The 26,041-nt window shown below is 28.4% G+C and overlaps 1 protein-coding gene across 2 annotated transcripts in view; it reads left to right on the top strand.

Annotated features, from left to right (window-relative positions):
- The window catches only part of Alk (Anaplastic lymphoma kinase), a 316,961-nt gene that overhangs the window by 286,415 nt on the left and 4,505 nt on the right, over positions 1–26,041 (top strand). For both annotated transcript variants that reach the window (XM_075356481.1, XM_075356480.1), the window contains exons 18-23: positions 2,330–2,546; positions 8,503–8,593; positions 9,598–9,792; positions 16,171–16,361; positions 20,249–20,350; positions 24,647–24,872. In XM_075356481.1, coding sequence (XP_075212596.1) covers positions 2,330–2,546; positions 8,503–8,593; positions 9,598–9,792; positions 16,171–16,361; positions 20,249–20,350; positions 24,647–24,872 — 1,022 coding nt within the window. The remainder of the gene's footprint in view (positions 1–2,329; positions 2,547–8,502; positions 8,594–9,597; positions 9,793–16,170; positions 16,362–20,248; positions 20,351–24,646; positions 24,873–26,041) is intronic.

Here is a 26,041-nt window from a genome sequence, read left to right as displayed (position 1 = left end):
AACAAGAAATGAAATCTAAAATAAAATCGGCTGTAAATTAGGAATCAAATGAAGTAGAAATTTTGAATTCTTTTTTAAATAAACCACACCTTTTGAAATTAGTAACAATTTAAACAATCGAAAAAAAAAAAAAGCCAGAGGAGGTATTGATCAGATATCTGTAAAATTGATTCAAAATCTTGAAAAATACATAGTAGAACTGATATCAATAATCATAAATAAAATTTGTACTACTGGGGAAATACCACAGCTCTTTAGAAAAACAGAAATAACACTTTTAAATAATATTTAAAAGTAGACGTAAAGAATGTGTAACAAATTATCGACCAATTTCCCATATTTCAAACATAGCAAAATCTTTGAAAAAGACCTAAAAAATGGAATAATAAAATTTATTAAAAAATATAGATTAATTGATGCTTTTCAATTCAGTTTCTGTGTAAATATATCAATGATGTATGCATTAGCATATTTTATCACATAATATAGAAAAATCTTGACATAAATAAACCTACTATTAATAAATTTTTGGATCTTGCGAAAGCATTTGATATGGTTGATCATGAAAAGCTTATTAAAAAATTAGAAAGAATTTGTTTTAGAGGATCACCAAAGCATTATTTAAAAGTTATTTGGAAAATAAAATACAAGTAGTGAAATTTGAGATACAAAAAGCTCAGTAACAAAAGTGCTGTGTGGTGTTCTGCAGAGTACAGTGCTTTGATTGATTTTATTTATATTGTACATTAATCACCTCAAAATACGAGATAAAGGTGAAATGATATATTTTGCTGTTGATGGTGCAATATTATGAAGCGAAAAAAATTGAGAAGCTCTTCAAAAGTAAACATATTATTAGAAAAAGTAAACCAATGATGTAGTTACAATTTTGTATCATTAAATATAAATAAAACAAACTACATGACTTTTTTGAATCATCTAGATACACATCCAGAAGATCTTTAAATTAAAATTAAAAAGTGAATGGATTGAAAGCCATCAAACTGTAACAAAATACAGTAGTATCACTGGAACAAGGAAAGCTAAATATTTGGGGTTGTATATAGATTTAAGCTTCACATATACATTATATTATGAATAATTGTAAATACTATATGTTTTCGCTAAATTGTGAAGCACTCCACAAATTAGCCAGCTTAGAATATTATATTATACCTTTTTTGAATCAATAAAATATGGAATTATAGCTTGGAGTAGAGCATATACTAATGTAATAGAAAACTTATAAAATATACAGGAAAGGTTAATTAATGTAATTTTTGGCAGAAAAAAATGTATATGAAATTTGTAAACAAGAAAATATTTTATTAATAAAAAGAATGTATTATTTTATTGGTCTAAATAAAAGGTGTATGAGAAATTAAAAGATGATTTTAGGCAAAGTCAGAGTAAAATACAATATTACGTATATGTTATAAAAAGGTTGGGTAAAAGAATTTTGATATATATATATATTTTTTTTTTTTTTTTTTTTTTTTTTTTAGTACTAAAATTTATAACTTGCTGCCATGAAAATTAAAAGATTTGAATATAAAAACAAAAAGGAATAAGATTAAGTTAATCAAATCGTTTAATGTAGAAAACAAGCTACATGTGGTGATGTAATCAGCAAAATCAGAAGAGTAATACATAAACAATGAAAACAATATTTTTAGTATCAATTAGATTTTTCTTTGTTTTAGGCCTGCGCACAAACTTTTTGGGTCTCTGTAGTAATCTGGGTGTTTACACTAATTATTATCTTTTTTTATACAGCCTAAATAAGTAAATGGTCTATCAAGTTGATTGCAATGTCAGCAAGCTTGAGTAACTTCATTTAGTGATCATTTAATATGGCTGTACATTTTTGTTACGATTTGATCAGTGGAAGCTGTTTTTGAGCATCCTTAATTTTTATCATTTTAAATGGTTGTAGAAAACAAGTAAATTCAGCAGCCCACATTTTACCATTGAAAACAAAGGGGAAGATCCTTTCTGGAAGGAAATCTTATGTAATGAAGTAGTATCTAATTCTTAGTGGAATCTAACTCTTTTGGTATGTTCCAGTTTTATCCATCTTTCAAAAAATGTCAAAAATTGTTTGCTTTCCTCAATCGCTACAAACAAGCAACTAAACACACACATCTGAACCTTTGCAGAATGCTATATAAAGGATCATATTCGACAAACATCTTAGTCATTTGGTCATACTTGCACCACCTCTGTGTCAGGCTGAGAACTTTCCAAATGGTAGTATTTTCATGTATTTTATGTCAGTGAATAATTTTGACAATGTTCCAATTTTTTTTATGAGATTTTGCTTTTCCAGATAATAAATACCAACGAAAAAAAGTGGCCGTTCTTCGCAGTAAGTTCATTAATGGTAATGGGACAGGAGCTGGTACTGATTTGCAACTGAATAGACTTCGTGTTGGACATAATGATAGTATAATGACAGAATATAATCCTAATTATGAATTTGGTGGGGGAACTTACAGACTACGAGATCTCAAAGACATTCCAAGAGATAATTTAAGATTAGTAAAGTAAGTGTTTTTCTGTTCAGAATACTTGCTTTAATTGTATGATCACATCTATCATTAATTCACTGATATTGTTTCATGTTATTGTCCAGGAACATTAATAATTTTAAACTTTAGGTGATCGTGAATATAAATAAATTTAATAAATTCCTTTTTTTTGTAATTTAAAAAATTATTCTTTTTTCTAATTTTTCTTCCAGTGAATTAAAAATAATTAATTATTACAATAATTATTTTTATATTATTCTTCTTAGAGTCGTGTAATTTTTAACACATTAGATTTAATTCCTAAGTCTGCATTTTTACCATCTGCTGCAAAATTTCAAACCATTCATTGTTACCTTCTTGATAGATAATACACCTGCATTTATAACTGAAGATAATTTTTTAAAAGGTTTAAAAAATTCTGTGTTAACTGACCAAAATGTTATTCACTGGATGGTTTATAACCTCTTAAATTAAAAATGGACAAAACTGTTGTTCAGGCATCACAAGCAGTTGGGTACTACTCCACTAATTATAGTAGTACTTCTGTTGCTCATGGTGTGAAATTTTTAGTGCCTTGTTAGATAAATCCTGTGGGAAATCAAATTGATCTCATCTGTAACAAAATCAAACCATACTGTTTTTTTTTTGAAACATCTTAAAAAACTGTAAGCTTTTTATTAAATATTTATTATGTCAACTTATATTCCTGTGTGGAATACAATATTATCACTTAGGGCTTCTTCAGGAAATCAGAATGAGTTTTATAAACTAAAAAATTGTTATTTAGATCATTGTTTAATGTCCACAAATATGAAGTGTGTTAACTGATTCTCAATAAATTAAAAATCCTAACTTATCCATGTCTTTGTTCAGAGCACTTAAAAGCAAACCTCTCAGTTGCAACATGTAAAAATTTATGAATGAAATGAAAATGTAAGTAAATTAAATTCTATATTTACATTAGAAAAAGTTTACATATTTACCAATTTTTACAAAAGATGTGAATGCCCTTAACAGCATTGCATTTTTGTACTTTAGTGATCAGATTAAAATTCATCTGATGCAAAGCAATGTCAATACCATCAGTTTCTTCACTTTTAGTTCATCAACAGTGTGGAAATTTGAGTCATATACTCTATTCTTCAAGTAGTACTGAAGAAAAAATTACAACTAGACGAATCTGGGGAATGCAGAGACTAGTCTTTGCTGACAGTTCATTCTTCTGTAAAATTTGCTTGAATACATGCTTGTGAATCATTTGATGGATGATGTGTTGCTCCATCATCTTGGAAGTAGCTGTATTCTTTTTCAAAATCAGTTTACTGAGCTTATTTCTTTATGATGAATTGGGCATTCTATGTATAATGAATTAGACATCCTGAATGTTCATCATTTATTATTAAAAATCATATAATGGATTCTGTATTAACAGTCTGGTCAAAAAATATTGTTCCTGCTATTACCCGGTGTAGTGTGAACTAACATGCCCAGGTAAATGAAAATGTGCTTCGTCTGTCACGAAATACACCATTGAGTCTATCTGTCCAACTACAATGATTTTAAGAACCCAGTTTTAATAATTAAGGCATCTTGGTTTGTCTGTTCTCTTAAATTGTTGCATAGTCCTTACTTGATTCAGTTTCTTATAGCTTATGGCAAGATGTGTATTTTACACCGTTTGTTTTAACTTGCATATACATTTTTTTCAATCAGCAGAAATTCTTTGATAATTGACCTTGGTCTCTGGAATCCTAATGAAGATTGCCTGTTTTATTTTGTGTTTGAAACCGATCCTGTTGTACGTCATTTTTAACCAAATTGTTTATGCTACTTTTTGCTGGAATGTTGACATTCAGAAATTTTTCTGCTAATATTTGACGAATTTCTTGAAAGGAACCAGAAAGCACCTAAGCTTCCACTATTGCTCCAGTTGAATAAGGCATTTTAGAAAACTCAACTACAAAGAACAAAACTATACTACATTGAAGCATGAACAATTTACAACTAAATAGTAATATACACAACCGATAACGGCGCTAATAGTAGTAGTAGTAGCAGCGTTAAAGGCAACACCTCAAATAACTGCAGATCAAGTTGGTCGGATCGGTTTTAAGTTGAACACCTGGTATTTATGAATATGGATTTTTTGCAAAATAAAAATAGTCCTTTATTCCTAAAAAATAATAATATCCACCTCTATCAAATCAATCAATAAGATTATTTTATAATATTAATATTTGACATATGAATATGAGATAGGACTTTATTAGTAAGATTTCTAGGTTTATCATTAATCACATTAAAAGATCTCCTTACTCCTTAATTCATTTAAAATAAAATAAAAGTTTTTTTTTTACTGAAACAGTGTTATTCTATCAGTGAGATTTTAATAAAGTTTATCTTTGTTAATGAATAATAAACAGGATTGTACTTATTCTGGATGAATGAAAATTCAGAAATGTCATAAAGCCTATTAAAGACTACAAATATGTATGCGGAGTAAAATACAGAAACTTAGTTGAAATTATTTTTAATAAACATAAAATTTAAACTTAAATAAGATCAGTTATGAAGAAAATTGCCCCACAAAAAAAAGGCTTACAGTGCAGTCACTCGTATCTATTTCTTTGAACGAGGTATGAGTTCATTGAGCTATTGTTGTACAACAGTACCGTAAAGCAATAAGTACTTATATATAAACATATTCATGTAACTGAAATTGTTGATTCTACAATCTAGTCTTTAATTTACTATTGAGGAAATATCAGAAATCTAACTTTTCAAATTTGAAAAATATAATAATAAATTGAATTCATTTTACTGTTTGTAATTTATAATAGTCCAATAATTTGAAATTAAAAAACTGAACCAATATTTTGAATGAAATAGGATTCTGAAGTAATGTAAAAAATAAATAAATAAATGATATATGTGTTTGAATGTTAATAGAGAGGAATTTTCCTTCTTCCAGTAATGTATAAAATCTTATCAAAAGTTCAACAGAATAAAATAGAAGAGCTCATTGATAAATAAACTGGAGAATATCAGGATGGTTTTAAAAAGGGAAGATCTTGTGTTGAACAATTATGTTGTGTAAAGTCAATAATCAAAGATAGAATGGTGAAATACAAAAACTATGTAATTACATTTGAAGATTTCAAAAAGACATATGGTTCTGTAAATATAGATTCTTGAATTCAGATTCTGTCTAAAAAATAAGCTAGGTGATAAACAAAAACTATTTTAACAAACAGTTTCCAATATCTTTCTAAAGTTTGTATGAGAAAAGTTTATTCTTGGAACCATTTAAAAACAAAACAGGCTAAGGCAAGAAAACTAATTACACTGATCCTCTTTAACTGTGTTTCTAGATAAAGTCATTAAGGTATGAAGGAAAACATTGAAACTAAATGAGGTGGAAGTAACCAGATAGGCTACAAAAAGGACAATCAGGACATAGATTGTTTTATCTTTGTGAACAATCTGGCAATAATCAAAAGCAATTTTGAAATAGCAAAAATCCAAATGGAAACATAAGAAATTGTAAAAAAAGAAAGGATTACAAATTTTGTATGAAAAAACATAATATATGATGAATATAAAAATAATCTGAAACCTCTAAAAATTAACTAAAATAATATTAAAATAGTTAAAAATTTAAATATCTTGGAGAAATAATGTAAAATGCCCTGGAAAGTTCTAATTCAGAAATGAAACCAAATAAAAAAGAACCTATAAACTAAATTAATAAAAAATGTCTTTCTTTTAAACATAATCATCAGAATCAGAGTGTTACTGTCTTGACTTTTCATCTGGAGTTTCTGAGTTTGAATTCCAGTCAGGCATGCCATTTTGCATAAAAACTGGTTTCGATAAACTGAAAAAGATCTAGATGAATTACGTATTAAAAAGGAAAAATTTTAGACTGAAATCCTTTCAGAAATAAAATTACAAAAATTACAAAAATTTTCAGGAAAAACCAAGGGGAAAAGGGGAAGAATATTTTCCTGAAAAGAAAGAGTTTAGGATTAGTCAAATAAAGAAAGAGTTCTGTTCAAAAAGAAAACAAAATGCAAAGTAAATTAGTTTTTAAATGTGATCCATAAATGGTCCAAAGGAAATAAAAAAAGTACGTATACACAATTAAAATATCCCAGCACCAAACAAATCTAGATAATTTGGATAAAAAAATCCAAGTAACCAGACTTACATTATAATAATAATTTATAGAAAAAATCAGAATTTTTTGTATATTGTAAAATTGCTTTAAAAATTTACATCACCTTAATTATGCGTTTATTACAATATTCATTTAATATCTTTACCTATTTGGTTTACTATGTTTTATAAATTATTAATTTTATATATTATTATGGGCTTTAATCACAATTATAGTAATTTATATATTTGATTATTGTGTATTTTGTGCAATATAAATTAATACATTTTTTATTCTGATAGGTACATAATATTATATTATATAGTTCACCTTTAGTTTGTGTACATTTAATTATAAGATGAAAAATAGTTATGATTAAGTCAAAATTAATTATTTAAAATATAAACACATGGAATAATATTAAGGTAAACGCATTAAATAAATAAAGATGTTAAACATAAAATGTAAGTATAAAGTAATTCATAATTCTGTAGCCGCTAATGAAAATTATATAAGCATATATTATGTATAAGTTGAACAAAGTGCTGAAAATAAAAGTTTTTTAAATGTTTAATTAGTATTATTTAAAAGATTCATTGATAGAGACATATTGTTTCTGCAAAAGAAAGTCTTTTATTCTTATTTCTGGATTTGTAGAGAGGTTATTTTTTGTTATTTTTTTAAGAATAAGTGGCTATTCTATGTAACCAAGATAACATTCATAATATAAACATTTGAATAAGTTAAAATTTCTAAATATCATTTTGCATGTCATTCTAAATGACATTTTAATATCATTCTAAATATCTTAAGGGTGCCAAACAAGTAAATAACAGCCCATCTTTTGTATCTTTAAAACATTCTGGCACAGAGAAGAGATGTGTTTTAGATGGGATATCCTAAAAAACACTAATTTTATTAAGACACTTCAAAGTAAAATAATATGATTTGATTTTGTTGTAAATGAATCAATTTGATGCAACATTGATAATGAATAACAGCACTATCAGATTTGATATCTTTATTATTACTGGGAATTCTATCCATGCAATCCATAATGATATGTCTACCTGATAAGCATAATGCAATATTATTCATGTTGAAAGTTAGATGGTTACAACCCAGCAACTGAAAGGTTTTTGTACTGCTATAATAGAATTTCAATTCCTTTTAAAGAATTATCTTTTGATATAGATACAGTTGTGTCATCTTTAAGAGAGTAACAATGAATGGTTTAAGAATTTAAGTCTTTCCTCTAAAATATGTTTCACCAGAGTTTCCCATTGATCTGTCCATACAATTGAACGAACTGGTTTTTTTGTCTGTGAAGTCGCATACCTATCCACTCATGACATGATCTATATAATGTATAATTAGACCAGTTCTGATTAAAACATTTATTTATTTATTTTATTATAAATAAGTGTAGTTTGTGGCAGATTGTGATTTTAGTCTGTGTATAACTTTCATTATGTAATTATCCTAAAAAACTGAATCCAGAATTTGGTAGTATACAGATGCAAAATTAGACCATAGGGTAGTATACAATATACATATGCACATAATTTTCAAATCACAGTTTTCTAATGTAAATTTTATTTTTTTCTGTATTCCACCATTTTATTTTCCAGCTTTTTTAAATTTATTCCTTTCATTAAAACGTTTTTGTGTGTTTTTGGTTCTTGTTCAGCAACCTTTTTCTTGCATTTAATTAATGTAGCATTTTCATAAATTAGTATGTATTTAGAACTTCTTTTAATGTATTTATTGTTGTTTCATTTATTTTTAATTACGATAAATTAATATTTTTAGGGCTTTGGGCCAAGGAGCATTTGGTGAAGTTTATCAAGGATTTTATAAACAACGTGAAAATGATGCTGTTGAAATGCCTGTTGCTGTTAAGGTATTGAAATAAAAATGTTAGATATATAGTTAGTAACAGTAATATAATATAATATGTCAAAATTAACATTTTAAAAAGGGGTTTTCATTTCTTTGAAAGTGAAAATTGATTTTTTAGAAAACTGGAGACTTTTTGATAGCAGTTAACTAAACTGCTATAAATCTTCCCCATCAAGGTAACATTTTACAAACTGTTCACAGCATTCCTGTCATTGTTTGCCCTTTCCTTTGAGTTTGTGTTTTATGAACGGATTTTAGAAGCACAGTTGTGCAATAATGTGTCCTACTTGTCCTTTTGATATGCCTATTCAGATGGCGATGCATTATTTTATGATACAATGGTTGTTTTGGAGCAATTTATCTGCCAATTTTATTATTATTATTATTATTTATTCATAATACTAATTTTGGTGCTTCCCATCAGTCGCAGAAACTGGTTGACCACTGCAATATTAATTTTACCAGCTTGTGATGTACAAAATTTTTATTGCTCACCCATTTACAGTTCTTCCATCAACAGATTCATCACCATAAGTGGCTTTTAAACAACAATAAATGTTACTGGCACTCACTTTTTTCCTGTTAAAAATTAAATTACAGCAAATTGTTTTAGAAGCAATGAATTAGAAAGTGTACTCAACTCCATAACAATGATGACTGACTGAAAATACAAGATGGTAGCATTTTTATGCAATATTTCATTCTCCTGTTACATTCCTGTGTACATTATATTTCAGCCGTCTCTCATTCACACTTTTCATTGAAAATTTGTCAGATTCAAAGTTTTACTCAGTAACTTTCAACACAGAAATCCAGTCACCTGGTTTTTTCAGCTGCTTTTTCCCTTGTTTTTTTGTTTTTTTTTTAGATAAAGTTATGTCATTTTCTTTACTGAATAATTTGCACAGTCTTGTATATTTTTATATAAATCTATGTTAATTTTCTGTTACAATATTATGATTACTTATTGTAATAAGAATAAGTTTTATCACATTGTTTTTATAGACTCTACCAGAATTATCTACAAGCCAAGCAGAAACTGATTTCTTGATGGAAGCATTAATAATGAATAAATTCACCCATCCAAATATCGTTCACTGTATCGGTGTTTGTTTTGATAGACACCCTCGCTATCTTGTAATTGAATTGTTAGCCGGTGGAGATCTTAAAAGCTTTCTAAGAGAAGAAAGACCTAAAATTGTAAGTTGTTTATTTATTTAATCTCGCTATGTAATCATAAATTATTTTACTCATCAAAAACAATAAAATAACAGAAAATATTATTTTCTTTTGTATATCAGTTAGTTTAGAATAATTTATGATAGAAATTATATATATATTATATTATTCAGTTTTTTGCCAGTTCTTCTTGCAAGTCTTTAGTTGTGATCAGAATACTTCATCTGATGTTATCTATCAGTTATGTAATTACTCGTGATTAAAATGTTAAAAAAATGATATATATTAAATAGAAGGTTTGTTTGAATTAAGCCTTAATCTCTGCAATGATTGAAAAAAAGAAATTATGAACTGAATTATTTTTGGTTCTATTATAATTTATTGTTATTAAATTGAAAAATTGTTACGTATATTGAATGAGTTATTGGCTTATCTTAACTGTATTTTGACTGAATCATTCATTTATATAAATAATTTAACAAAAAATGCCATGTATTATTATTATTTTACAATTGTTTTATTTTGAGCAATTTTTCATTTAGACCTTAGGAAGAAAGGTAATAATCAGTAGAAAGATATGAATAGCAAACGGTACATTAGCACTGACAGATGAAAGTGGAAACTCTGAAGATAACAGCAACACTTCAAAAATAAAAATAATAGATGGTGTAAAACAGTCAAAGAAAATTTTTATGCAGAAATATACTAAAATTGAGAGAAAAGTATGAATACTGGTGTTTAGTGTTCAGAAAATAAGAAAAAATGAAACATGAAAAATAATATGGAAATAAAGTCAGATATATTCATATCAGAGATACAGATGGAAAATCATTGTTAGGAAGAGAAAAAGAGCTAACAGATGGCAGGAATGAATAGAGGAAGTATAACAGAACGAAAAATTATCAAATGAAGTTTTAGAGAAAGAAAAAGATATTGTTGATGGTATCTTAAGAAATTATTTCGTTCGAGGATATAAGACTTAAACAATAAGGATGCAGTAGAGATAGATGGTATAGCATTAAAATTATTGTCTTGTTTAGGAGAAGCAGGTGTAAGTAGACTATACATAAATATATATTGTTGCCTGTTCATGGTTTGATTGGGTATTGAGAGATTGACAATTGAAAATGTTTATATAATTACAATTTATTAGTTTAAGAACATAAATAAAACAAGACAAATGAATAATAATAATGACAGTAGTAATAAACAAGAATAATAAACAACTCACAATAATAACCCTGAAAAACAAAAAATAATTATTTTTTTTTGTCTCAGGAAGAAAAATATATGATTCTGATAGTATTTTTTATCTAGAATTCAAATATGATATCGGTTTTTCCCCCATCACGCAAGGTTTCCAAGAGACAGGCATTTATAATTTCAAACATTTTAATATTTTCTGCATTCTAAACTACACAATATTCAAACATTTCACTCACCTAGAAAGTAAGAAATGACAATTTTCTCCTATATTTCACCTGTGGAACATCTCTCTTGAGGGGTCCAACAATAATCGGCCAGCATATTAGGAGTCCATTTGCCTTGATACCTCTTTTCCATAGCAGCTTGTATATACTGTTGTCATATTTAAAAACAAACTACATCCACCATAGTACAATACAGCTGTATCATACTTTTAATATTTTTTTGTTATATATATATATTTTTAAAAGTAGTATTTTTAATTTTCATATTTTAATTATATGTATTTTATAAATAAGTCTGCTGATGCTCTGAAAATATTTCAGAGCATTTGACAAATAGGTAAGTGTTCTTACTTTTTATGAACTGCATCTTGTGATATAAAAATATTACTATTATATAACTATTTGATAACACTAATATATATATATATATAGCATATATACAGCAAAAAGAGTTTGAGACTGAAATGTTCTGTCAGATTTTAGAAAAAATTTACAAACCATCACATTTGCATTATCAGTCGAACATCTCTTGGGTCAAAAGTACAGACTACATAGTTATAGAAGAGAATGTATTGTGGGAAGGGTAGAGAGGATGATGAACAGTTTGATTTCATGAACTTTGATACAAGGCAGGCCGTTCTGGCTTAAGCTACCTTTATAGCATTTTTATCACTGGAGAAGGAATATATCAGTTTATAATGGTGGAAAATGTTTAACACTTTTAAGGAAAATTGAATTGAGATAACAGAAAAGAAATACAGTCTAATCCAACAGATAGCAATGATAAGGAAATAAGTACAAAAACAGGTTGTAAATCAGAAAGGAGCATAACAAAGGACAATCTGCCCCAGTTGCTTTTAACAAGTTGCCTGCAATATCGATTTTGTATATTCTGTACAAAAATTTATGGTGAGGCATCCTACTCTCTCCTTAATTTTTCTTCTGTGTGATACAGGACCTAGGTAGATGGTAAAAAAAGGTAAAATTTACTTTGGTGCAATACCGAATCTATAGAATTGATACAGTAAAATCCAAAATAATATAGACATATGTTCAGCTAGTAACACTGCTAAATAACACAAATTGTTCTATCAATGACTCACAGATAGACAAGAGGCGAAAGCTTACAAGATATGGGTGTTCTATAATGAACCAGGTATTTATGTTCATAAACATGAATACTGGACCCTGAATACTTGTAATGCACAAAAATTACATCCATTAAAGAAATACTGCAGCTAACTTGTTAAACATGTACATATAAAAAGCAAAGAAATTGAGACAGATTTAATTGTGGAGTTACTATTTAAAGAAGAAAAATAAAAGGAATATGACTCAGTGATGACTTTGTTTCTTTTATAAATACTAAAAATAAGTTAGAAGAAATTCTGAAAGGCATGAATTTATTGGTAGGAGAGAAATTCAGTTAGAAAATAAATATGATTTAAAGAAAGATTATAAAATGTAATAGAAAGAGGACAATTGGACAATGAGAAATTAAATATTAAGATAGAATATGCCGGCCTCCGTGGCGCGAGTGGTAGCATCTCGGCCTTTCACCCGAAGGTGCTTCCTGTCTTTCTTTTTCCTGTTTAGCCTCCGGTAACTACCGTTTAGATAATACTTCAGAGGATGAATGAGGATGATATGTATGAGTGTGAATGAAGTGTAGTCTTGTACATTCTCAGTTCGACCATACCTGAGATGTGTGGTTAATTGAAACCCAACCACCAAAGAACACCGGTATCCACGATCTAGTATTCAAGTCCGTGTAAAAATAGCTGGCTTTACTAGGACTTGAACGCTGGAACTCTCGACTTCCAAATCAGCTAATTTGGGAAGACGCATTCACCACTAGACCAACTCGGTGGGTTACCCGGAGGTCCTGGGTTTGAATCCCGGTCAGACATGGCATTTTTTCATATGCTACATTTCCATATCCCACACACAGGCTTTAAGCTTATTATGGTGATGTCATCAAAAACAAAAATCAAATATGCCAGGGACTTATTCCAAAAAATAAGTAAGACCTAAAAATTCCAAAATAAGGACTAACATTAATTAATATGAATATTCTACTTATAATTGTACACCCAATTTACTCAAGTGAATAAAGTTTGGTAGAAGGTTCTACTAATATTTATTTTTAAAGGTTTTAATAAGTAGTCAAATGACAACAATGAACTAGAAGTAAGAGTTGTTAATAAAGTATATAAAACAATATAAATTTTAATTTCAGTTCAAACTTTGAATTTAATTAAACATTTAAGTTAAGTCGAGCGTATCACTCGACTTAAAAAATTAATTATTCAAGAGATTGGAATTAGATGTCAACATGTTGGTATTTGAAACCATCTATAGTTTCACCTCTTGTGATGACATTTCCCTTTCTATTCAGTTCACTATTAAAATGGCTGAATTCACTTGTTAAAATTATAAATGTAATCAACAAATATGGTCATCAACTTTGTTTAACGCTATAATAAATAAATCTTTTAGTCAGAGAGTTATAAAATAATACAACATATAGATCATGTCAGGAATGTGTAGATGGATAACAAAATGAACTGCCTTAGCATTTGCCTGGGTAGGAGAAACTATGATAAAACATTAATCAGAGCAACATTGCAAAAAAATATACAATTAATTATAAAACAAAAAAGAATAATTCATTAAAGTTGTTCATATTAATTATTTAAAGTACAAGTACATGAAGATGTAAAGTATAAAAAAATACTACAAAATAATTCTAAATTCAGGTGTTATTAAAAATTATTTGAGCATATATTTATATACATGCAGAAGGTTTTTTTAAAATGTTTTAATTAGTATTATTTAAAGTTTCATTAACAGAGTAATGTTATTTATGTAAAAGAAAATCTTTTAATTGTATTTTAAATAAATTGGTTTAAGAGTATTTTAAATGGTTTGGTAATTTATTAAAAATGGTAACAGAATCAAAAATAAGATTTCTTTTGTCTTAAGCTGAATTACTGCATAGAGTTATACAAAAACAGTTCTGTTGTTCTATTTTAGTAGAAGTGAGTATTGTTATTTTTTTAACAATAGTGTCGTTTTAGCAAAAGTTCCACATTCATACATATAAACAAGGATAAGTTAACATATTTAATTTTCTAAATATTGGTCTACATGATTCATACTTATGAGCACTAAGCAATGATCTGATAGTCCATTTTTGTATCTTGAAAACTTGTTCAGACTTTTTGAAGGAACCCCGTGAGGTGGTATACTTTATACAGGAATATATATGTAATCATAATAAATATTTGATAATGATAACCAGCATAGTGTTTTATTAAGGTGCTTCAAAACAAAATAGTACGGTTTAATTTTGTTACTAATGAAATCAATTTGATCTTCCCAAGAGAACTTGTCATATAATAAAAAATCAAAATTTCACTTTATGGTCAAAAAAACAACAGATTAATGGTGGTAGTTATGGTTAATGGGAATTCTATTAAGTAAAATAGTAAAAAATGATGTCAAAGATGACTGGTAGAAGCACGGGAAGCTTTCATACTAAAAAGAAATCTGCTAGGATCAAATATGGATCTGAAAAGTAGAAATATTTTCATGGCATTAGGACTTTATTGTAATGAAGCATGGGCTGTAGGAAACTCATTAAGGAAAATAATAGAGGCCTTTCAAATGTGTTGATATAAAATGTATTGAAAATAAGGTGGGTTGATAAAAAACAACATGAAGTGCTCTTCTGATGAGTATTAGAATAAAGAAATTTGTGACAGAAGCTTGTAAATGTACAAACTTAGATTGTGTCCCATATTTTAAGATAGTGTTTAGTTAATTTAGGAAAAAAAAGGTATGAGTGGAGAGCAAAAACTGGAAGCAGACTCACTAGAATACATAAAACTGAAGATGTAGAATGTGGTAATTGTTTTAAAAGATTAACAGAATTGAAAGGAATGAACAAAAGCATCATACCAATTTAAATGAATAACAAAAGTAGTCTTTCATGAATGTGTGAAATTTAGGTAAAAATAATAAATTAATATCTTAGACTGAGTGATTGAGATTGTACAGGATATTAATTAAATTATTATCACTTTAAAAAAATAAATAATGTTTATTTTTGGTAAAAATTTTTTAAATTAGATTTCCAATTTTAAAACATGTGCAAAACACAGGATATACTTGAATATATGAGTATGGATATTTGGTTCACATGGTGCGTGTCAATATGAACCAAAAATCCTAATTAATGATTTGATAGATCCAAACATATGATCCTTTTTGATTTGAGTTTTTTTTTCGGTATAAAAACAAACTTGGAGGCAGGTAATGATGCTGAAAATATTATTGTATTTATCTCTGATAGATTTTTAATTTTAATTTAAAATTAAATTATGAAATTATTGTTAAATTTATTTTTTAATTATTAGTTATAGAACGTGTAGAATTTAAGATATTGATTGACCGATTTGTATGATACAAATTCTGAAAGTCTCTAGGCATCTATGTAGCTTTCTTTTTCTGGGGCTTATAAACAGCTGAGTATACCACAGTGTACACTCTAGTGTAATGAGTATACTACATTTATAGATTACTAGGCCTGGATGATGTGTTGTCAACTAATACCCAAAATGTAGCTAGGGACTTTAATGAGGAGCCATTAGTGTTGATATACAACTTATTCAATCAGGTTTCTAGTTTTCAACCTGTCATATTAAAAGACTCATCAAAATCTGCATAATTTCAACACATAGATAAATAGAAGTGTAATTTATTTAGTAAAAAACCCTTTTTTAATTAATTTTATAGAATTGAGAAATTTTAATGAAACAACATGAGCAAAAGTAAAGATGTATGTTTTGATGTGATTATGTCATGGTATTTGAGTTCTATTCATTAATAAACATATAATTTTTTTTACATATATCCTAAATTATGAACTTACACTGTAATTAAAAAATATATTTAATTATTTCAGGATAAACCAACTTGTTTAAAAATGAAAGATTTAATACAAATCGCTATAGATGTTGCCAAAGGTTGTAAATATATGGAAGAACAACGTTTTATACACAGAGATATTGCTGCTCGTAATTGTCTTTTAACGACTAAAGGTCCCGGAAGAGTTGTAAAAATTGCTGATTTTGGCATGGCTAGAGATATATATAGGTCAGTTATGATTTTTAGATTGGATGGAAGCAGTGTGTAAGAATGAATGTGTGTTCACATATTCTTTTTTCTGTTTATTTCCAGTTACATTTCTTTATGATAAAAAAATTCATTGTTCATTAAATACTAGGCAAAATATTTTAAATGTTTGTGTTGCTTAACATCAACTCCATGCAGAAATGATAACACTCTTTCTTTGTTACAGTGAAAGACAGTAAAAATGTAATTATTAATATTAATAGTCTAGTATTCTATAGTTTTTCACATTTTATAGTTTTTGTTTCTCACAAAGTTCTTTTATTACTTTTTCTCCGAGATGTCTATCATTATGCTGCAGTGGATAAGACTATTCAAATACTTTTCAATTATTGATTAAGAAAGAGGTTAAGTTGGTAGGTTTTTAAACGAACAAAGAATTATCACTTTTTCTAGCAAGAATTTTTTACATTTATGTTAGTATTTATGTTCTTTTTAATTAGAGTTTCTTATAAAAAACGTAATATATTTTCTTTAAACAGAGGCTATTTGTAAATTATTCTCTGGTCAGGCATTATAAACAAACCTGTTTCCATAGCAGCATAGAGCATGAACAGCAGTCATCAACTTAAAATTTTTATCATACATGCAGTTAGTCACAATTTCAGTCTGTACAACACGAGTAGTGCGTAGTGAAATATAGAGGCATATGGAAATATTCAAGGTTCACTCTTTACAGAATTGTTACAAGCAGGATGGGTCATCATAAGTACTATCATGATGGATATTGAAAACAAATCTCCTCAAAATGAAAAGAATGAGAGTGGCATTGACTTTTATTCATCAATACAAAAGTAAAGATAATGAATTTCTTAATAGTATTGTTTCTGGGGATGAGACATAGATTTGGTTCATCAATATTAAGACAAAAGAATCGTCCAAAAAGTGGATGCACACAACTCACCAAATAAGCCCAAATATTTTAAACAAAAATATTATGGCTAATGTATTTTGGGATTGTAATGGAAATTTGTTTGACAGAATTTTCAAAGCCAGGAATGACAATAACTTTGGCAGTACATTTATTGTGAAATGTCGACAAAGCTTAGAACAGCATTATAGAATAAACAGCGAGGAATGGTAATGAAGTGCACGACAATGCACAGCTTCACACCGTTTCTAACACTAAGGATGTACTAAGCAAGTTTTAAGTGCCAGATTTTTGATTATCCCTTTATATCCTGATTTGGTACCATATGAATTTTATCTGTTCATAAAACTGAAGAATCGACTGGCTACTCAACACTTCAAAAGCAATGATGAGCTCATGAATGGATGGATATTTTGGCAATACCATTCTTTGAAGGGTGAACAGGCAAGCTTTTATCAAAAGTGCTTGAATTTTGGTGCAGACTATGTCAACAAGTAAGATAAGTATCTATGTAAATTTTTTTTCCAATTCATATATAAATTTTTTCAGTTTATTTTGTGTATTTTAATATTCAACCGGAGGTTAATTTATAAACAGCTCTCATATATTAAATAATCTTCTGTAAATCTGCATTACAACATCATTAAACGTCACCTATTTTTCTCAATTCTGAGAATCTGATTTAATTTTTTAATAATATCTTATCTCATTGACACCTATTAGCATTACAAACTATCTACTTCTTTTTCACTGTATGTGCTTTTTTATAATGTATGTTTTGTAAATCTTTGCAATTTTTATATCCAGGTCGGCGCACAGGATCTAACTCTCAGCAGAACTGATCCACTCTGTTTATAGTAGTGTTTCATATTACTTTTGATTACCTGAATAAATTGAAAAAAAAAAAAATGAATTTTTTCTTTAGTGACAATATACTTTAGAATCTTTGCTATCATCTTAAGAAAATACTTAAAATTGAAGTACTCATCTTCTTTGTGAATAAATCTGCTACTGGAATTTAATGACCCATATGTGAATTGTAATTTTATTGATGGAAACTCAAAATAATTACTCAGTCAGCATTGTACCAGGTCTTCAATTTTTTACTTGGGAATCCTGCATCTTCCAGGTTCATGATTACTATCTAGCTTCTAAAATATTACCAAAGAAGTCCAAATTCTCAGGATGCTGACTGCTGCATTCTATGACATGAATTTCAATTTTTCTTTAAATTCTATTATTTTTACTTCATAGCCATTATGTCTTTTATCATTTTACTTAGTCTTTTTAACCTTTTATCATTCATTATAGGATCAGCCTATGAAATCTTCGGCACATACCTGGGGTTAGAAGAGGTGGCTCATATTAGCAAATGAGAGAGATAGTGAAATGAAACAAATATGGTATAATTTCATTTGCTATAAAAACTTATATTTATTTTTCCATGCAGTCATCATTTACAGCCACACATTCTTTCCGATGGTGAATCAGTTTTATCATTCCATCAATGAGGAATTCTGGCCACGACCTCACTGTATCTTTCAGTTCATCATCTATGGTGAAATAAATATCCTTAATATCATCCCTCTTTAATTCAGGAAAGAAGTGAAAATTGCAGGGCGCCAAATCTGTGAGTATGGAGGGTGTGGAATAGATTCAAATTTCAAGTTGACCAGAACCTCAGCATTGTACATGATGTGTGTTGCTGAGCATTGTCTTGTTGCAGAATTATCAGCTCCGTAGATTGTCAAACATAACCCACATATCTCCTAAGGTGTTTTAGCATCTTTATGTGTTGCACAGAAGTTACAATTTACCCAAATTCCAGATACTCATGTACTTTGTTTATAAAAAAAATAACTTAAAAGTTTTAAATAAAAAAATAATTTAAAAGTTTTATTTTAGGATAATTAGAAAAATTATTTTTTCTCAATAATGTTTCATTAAAATAATTGCTATTTGCTCATGTTTATGATCAACACAATATGATTGATAAAATATTTTAGTTTCAAAATGAAAGTGTAGTTTTGTAGATAATACCCGTTATTTTGTGTTTTTTTTACGCCTGGTAGTGTCTTGAAATTTTTTCAAGAATCTTGTGATTGTAAAAAAGTGTTGAAAGAAAAATGAAAACAGAAAGTCATGAAAATGACCTAATAATGTTAAGTCTTCAATTGATCCAAAACTGTTGTTTGCTAGACAGTAGTCAAAACTATATCATTTAATTGAATATAATAATTAAAATTTTTAAATACTTTATTAAAATTATTTCATTCAGAGGTTCCAGATTCGAGTTTCGTTCAGGTATGGTATTTTTCACATGTTAAAATATTCATTATCATTCAATGTAAGCATTATTTGTGTATCTGTCTGTCATTGCTGTGTATATATTTATTATTTATTATAATCTTTTTAAAAAAAAAAAATATTAAAGACTCCTTTCTTAACAGAAAAGGGCATATTAGTTTTCCTTTAGACTATTAATTTCATTCTTCTTATGACCATGACACATGTAAACCACCTAAGGTACAAGAAGCGTTAGCTGATTAGTGTCTCTTTGACTAGTTCCTTTCACTGATAATAATAATGTTTGTTATATACCCGTTATAATATGAACAGAGTGAAGGTGTCACTTTTAAGATTCAATATATTCTTTAATTAGGTGTTTCATGATGATATGCAACAGTATACGCGTATTCAGCTATGTAAAGACAACAAAAAACCACTTAATGTTGAAAGTTGGTCACAACCTCACCTTTCGGTTGTGGCACCTAATATTTACATGCCTGTATATTATTAATTGTTGTTATACAGTTAACACTCGTTAAATGTAATTAAAAATTAATATATCAGTTCAATTAATTTTTCTTACAGTTTATGATAGAATATTTTATATTGTTTAATTAAAAAAAAAACTGGCTATGAAAATTTTATTAAAATTATATTAATGCAGTAATCTTATTTTATCTAATTTTCATAGGTCTGACTATTACAAAAAAGGCGGTAAAGCAATGTTGCCAATAAAGTGGATGCCTCCAGAAGCATTTTTAGATGGCTTATTTACTTCAAAGACTGATGTATGGTAAGTTTTAGTATATTTTTCTCAAATATACTAGTTAATATTCATATAGAGTACTGACATAAATCTCAATGTGTCACTTAAAATGAACTAAACAGCAGTCAGTGTGCATTGAATGTAAAACAAATTAGAACTAGTAAATCAAATTATTGAGCTGGTCACTTTCAAGTATCAGTATAATGAAAACGATTAATTCAATTATTTCTTAGTGTTTTTAAGGAGCATTAAAAACAATTCAAAACTAGATGTATCTATTTAAATGTATTATTTAGTTATTAAAGATACTAAGTTACAAAGATAACACCTTATAGCCTGTAAAAAAAGTTAAAAAAACATAATTGTTTAAAATATATTTAGATAATAAGAAAGAGCTATGCTTAATGATATCAAAATAATTTGTATATAAGAAAATGCTCAAAAGCCATTTACAACATTTTTTTTTAAAATTAAAAGTAAAAAAAATTTAAGTGAGATTTAAAACTTAGTTGATCATTTTACTTGTTAAACAATTACCATTAGTAGATACCGGAATTGGTATGAAAAAAGAATAATCAACTATATAAATGAAAAAAATTATAAAAAGAAATAATTAAATAACAAATAAACAGGGTGTTTGAAACAATACAAAATCAGAATTTCTACCATTGTTAATAAAGTAAAAATAAAACGATAGTTCTTTAAATGACTGTTATTTTTATTTTTTAGGTGTACTACTCCATTTGACAGTATCCCAACCACTCCTGCTTCCTGTCAGTAGCTAATTATTTTGATTGCTCCTTAAAGAGCTTTCCTCATTTGCAACCTTAGGATGCAACCTGCTGTTTGCAGTTAAGCTCCCAGGAAGTAGGAGGAAGTAGGGCTGGATTGATTTTCTATGATCTATTTTCTATAGTTTGAAGGTGAAGAATTCTGAAGACTTTTCTATTGTAGGATACAATTTTTATTTTTATTTTTCTAATTAGAAATATTATTGTAACAATTTATATTGTTCATTCATTTAATTTTTCTGTGTACCGTAAAATATGATAAAAGTGTCACTTATATATCAAGAATAACAAATAAAAAATAAGTTTTTAATAGTAGCAAATATTTTGGGGTAGTTGTTAATGTTTCTTCATATTCTCCCAGTAGATGGCTTTAGGATCACAGCTCTGGTAATATTAATAAAATCAGTCACAATTGTGTGCTTTTGAAAGTTGACATATCACTGAAATGCAATAAATACATTAATTTATTTATTTAAAAGTTATTAGGTCTTGAAATTGAGTAAAGTAAACAAGAGATTCAATAGATTTGGAAATTTTATTACAAAGAATGTAACTCAGGGTACTAAAAAAATTTTTGATGTTTATGGACATGATGCAATATCAATACATGTGGCAACAAAACTGGTTCAAGCATTTTCAATCTGGAGATTTTGATGTCAGTAATACACCTTGGCTCTGTTCTGCCAATGACTAAAAAAGCTGATTAGATCAGGAAAAAAATTGAGGATGACTGGCAAATTTGTGGTTATGATATCAGTAGAGACCGAATTATATGCATTTGCATATACATATTAAGCCCATTCTCACCAGTTATTGTATATTTTCTTTAAAATCTAGTGATGATGCATATTTTTGCTATATTTACAATACTTTTCGGTTGGGTACCTACTCTAAAAAATAGAGTCTTTGGTTGTAGCCGGCCAATCGTATTAGCCGCACAGTTCTTACAGCGCACTTTGGCAGCTGTGCGTCTATTGTTTTGGTAGGATAATATTATTATGAGGCCAAGTAAAACATAAACTCACGCGAGGCAAGGACGGATGATACCGTTCTGTGTTGCGCATGCCTACTGCAGCTCTCTTCCCACTAGGCAATTAAATTACTCATTTTATTGTTGACACGTTCATTAAATCAGTTTAGTTTTTTATTTGTTGTGTAAAGTTTAATGTGTACCATGCCTCCCGAAAAAAAAGTGCCTCTACATGGATAGCTGACTATCCTAGAATATTTACACACGACGGAAATGTTTTATATTGTCGAGTTTGCAAGAAAAATATATTTCATGTACAAAAAAGTTTCAAATATACCACCATGTCAAGACAAGTCTTAATATCGCAGGATTGCAAAATAAAGGCCAAAAATTACATACAAACAATTTACCTGCATGTTCTGGAAGAAATACGTAATGAACTCAAGGATAGCATTGTTTGGATTTCAGCTGACAAAACTACCGACACTTGTGGCCGTTACATTGCGAATTTATTTGTCAGTGCATTAAAACTAGAGCCCTCTTCTTCCTATTTGGTAGCCAGATGAAAGACTTTATATTTCTCTCAGATGCTGCTTCCTATATGATCAAAGCAGCCAAAGCTCTCCAAGTATTTTATCTGAATTTGATTCATGTGACGTGCTTTGCTCACGGAGTACATCGACTCGCTGAAGAAGTACAATCCATGTTTGGGAATATAAATAAACTGGTTTCATCAACAAAGAAAGTGTTTCTTAAGCCACCTGTTCGCAATAAGGCCTATAAAGAAAAACTGCCAAATGTGCCTTTACCTCCTGAACCAGTGGTAACTCGATGGGAAACATAGATTGAAGCTGTGCTGTTTTACAATGAACATTTCGAGGCCATCAAAGGTGTAGTAAATGACTTGGGTAGAGCAGAGGCTATGGCAGTTTGTTACTCTAAGGAAGCATTTAACGATTCTAGTTTAAAAAAACCGTAGCTGTGATTAGCACTTATTTTTCCCACATACCTACAAGTATTAAAAAGCTTGAAACTCAAGGTTTGGTGTTGACTAAATCTATTCATTTAATGAATAAAATCCACCAGATGAACTCCGCATTGCCAGAGATATTCCCATGTAATCTTAAAAAAATTTGAAAACATTTTGAACAATAACCCAGGCTTTAAACCTTTTTTTCAGATTGATAGTTTTATTAATGGGACGAGTGAACTTTAGCCAGAAACAATAAGTGCTAACATAGCTCCCAAATTCAAATACTGCCCAGTTACCTCAGTGGATGTAGAGCGATCCTTTTCCACTTATAAAAATATTTTGACATCGAAGACACAATCTTACTACCAAACATTTGGAACAGTACCTGATTTTTTATGTTTACGAAAGTAACAAAATGTTAAATAATTGTTAATTATCGAATTTATCGATATGTTATTCAACTACTTGTTAACTACATACTGATTTTGAAATAAAAAAATTAAAAATTACTATTTTTATTATTATTTAAAGTTGCATATTTTTACTTTTTCATATTTAATATGCATATTTTAAGCATTTTTCATGCTTTATGTTGCATATAATCCGGTCTCTAGATATCAGTAATAAACTAAACATCAACCACAGAACACTTTAAACCATTTGAAGAAAAAAATTGATGTTTGCTATATAATGTAACATTGAAAAATTTAATGGATCAAATTTATATCTATGAATTATTGCTAAAACAGAATGAAATTGAACCATTTTTGAAACATCTCATTGCAAGTGACAGTAATTAACAGAAAATATTGTGGTCAAAGTGAGGTGAAGCTCTGAAAACAGTGAAAAAGCCAGGGTTGATGCCAAGAAAGTGATGCTGTGTGTGCTTGCATAAGTATGGATTGATGGTTTGATCAGAAAGTCATTGTTCATTATGAGCAACACAGAAGTTCTACAGTGTTGAGCTTTTGATTATACCTCAAAAGTAGCGAAAGGTGGTTAATCGAAACTGCCTGTATTTGCTTCAATAAACTTCATTTGAAATATAAAAAAATCTGTGTTTTACTTTTGCATTAAAATATGAAGAAACATTTTCTTATTACTCATCATATTAACTATTTGTTAATATAAAGTGAGTAAAATACTTTACATACTGTATTTACTTTATTGTAAAAACACTGGAATGAAACATTTTATTAGAATTGTGTATAGACTGCATGATTCTATCAGTCCTAATACTGAAGTCGCTAAACTTCATTAATGCTATCTAACATAAGTAATTTTTCAGTGATTTTTAGGCTAATAAATAAGGGAATAAGATCAGAAATAAGGGATAATGTTCCACTATTTCTATCAAAAATGAATTCTTTATTTGATTAATTTTTAATCAAGATAAAATCTTTAAAAAAAAGTTATATACTTAAAAAATGAATGAATCAATCAAATTTTTACAATAATTACTAACTTGTTTTATTCTTTAAAGACTTATGAATGAATAATTTCTATTATATTCATTTAATGTTTTATTAAATTTACTTAATATTTACAATTTCATAAACATATTACTTTGATTGTTTCTGTTAATTTAGGTCATTTGGTGTATTACTTTGGGAAGTAATGTCATTGGGTTTCATGCCATATGCGGGTTCAACCAACAGAGAAGTGATGACAATGGTTGTTGCTGGTTCACGTCTAAGCCCACCTGCACAATGTCCAGGCCCTATATATGGTATTATGAATAATTGTTGGGCCGTAGATCCTGCACTACGGCCTAATTTCCAGTTAATTCTTGAAAGATTAGGATACTGTTTACAGGTTAGTTCACTAAGGTTTTTATATTATTGATTATAGTTGTATTATAAAGTGTTAAAAAAAGGATGCAAACTGAATTTTGTCATGTATATTTAAACTACTTTTTTTTTAATACATATGTTTAAATTTAAAAGTGATTTCCTCAAATCTGGATGCAGGTTTATATGGTAACATTTGCAACCAATATTAGTAATGTTTTTAAAATAATGTTTGAAATTTTGCTTTCAGTGACAGTTTTCAGTTTATCAATCATATGAGGACTATTTCAGATGAACTACAAATTTTCTTCTAAAAGAAGAAATCTGATATTTCTTCTTGTGTTAGTTTTGTAGATTTTAACATTCACATGTCTTTTAAGATCAAGCGATGATAAAAAACATTTTGCAATATAACTATCATTTCATCAGTAATATGACAGATACCATCATCTTGCTGAAACCAACATTCTACCTTGTTTTTCTCTAAGAATCTGATGTACAGTCACCCTAAACTTCACCACCTACAATTTTATAAAAAGAAAAGACACTAGCAGAAAATTGCACTCTAGGCTCCTATTGTGTGTGCATGTGTGTGTGTGTGTAACAATTTTTCATATAAAGTATTTTCACTTCGTAATATTCATGTATTTTAATTGTTGGTATAGCCACCCAGGTGAAATCTAATTTCATCACTAAAATAAATATGATCACATCAATCCTATTTTCATCAGCAAAAGATCGACATGGATGTTACGTTACTAAACATATTGTAAATGTTTTTCATAATCTCGTTCAGTCACACATGAACAACACTGATTTGGTAAACATGCAATTTTAAATATTTTGTAATGATGAAAGCAGTAGCTATTGACAATCCAGTCTGTAGTGATACAACCCTCCGGGTTGGTCTGGTGGTGAACACGTCTTTGCAAATCAACTGATTTCAAAGTTTAGAGGTCTAAGGTTCAAGTCCTAGTAAAGGCTTTTATATGGATTTTAATACTAGATCATGAATATCGGTGTTCATTGGTGGTTGGGTTTCAATTAACCACACATCTCAGAAATGGTTGACCTGAGACTGTGCAAGACTACATTTTATTTACACTTGTACATATCATCCTCTAAAGTAATCCTGATGGTGGTTCTGGAGGCTAAACAGAAAAAAAGAAAAGTCTATAGTGATAATATTCTAAG

Source organism: Lycorma delicatula, chromosome 2 (genome assembly GCF_047948215.1).
Source record: "Lycorma delicatula isolate Av1 chromosome 2, ASM4794821v1, whole genome shotgun sequence".
In the NCBI taxonomy this organism is placed as follows: domain Eukaryota; kingdom Metazoa; phylum Arthropoda; class Insecta; order Hemiptera; family Fulgoridae; genus Lycorma; species Lycorma delicatula.
Note: the sequence above shows the minus strand (reverse complement) of the source record. Positions and strands in the feature narration are given on the sequence as shown.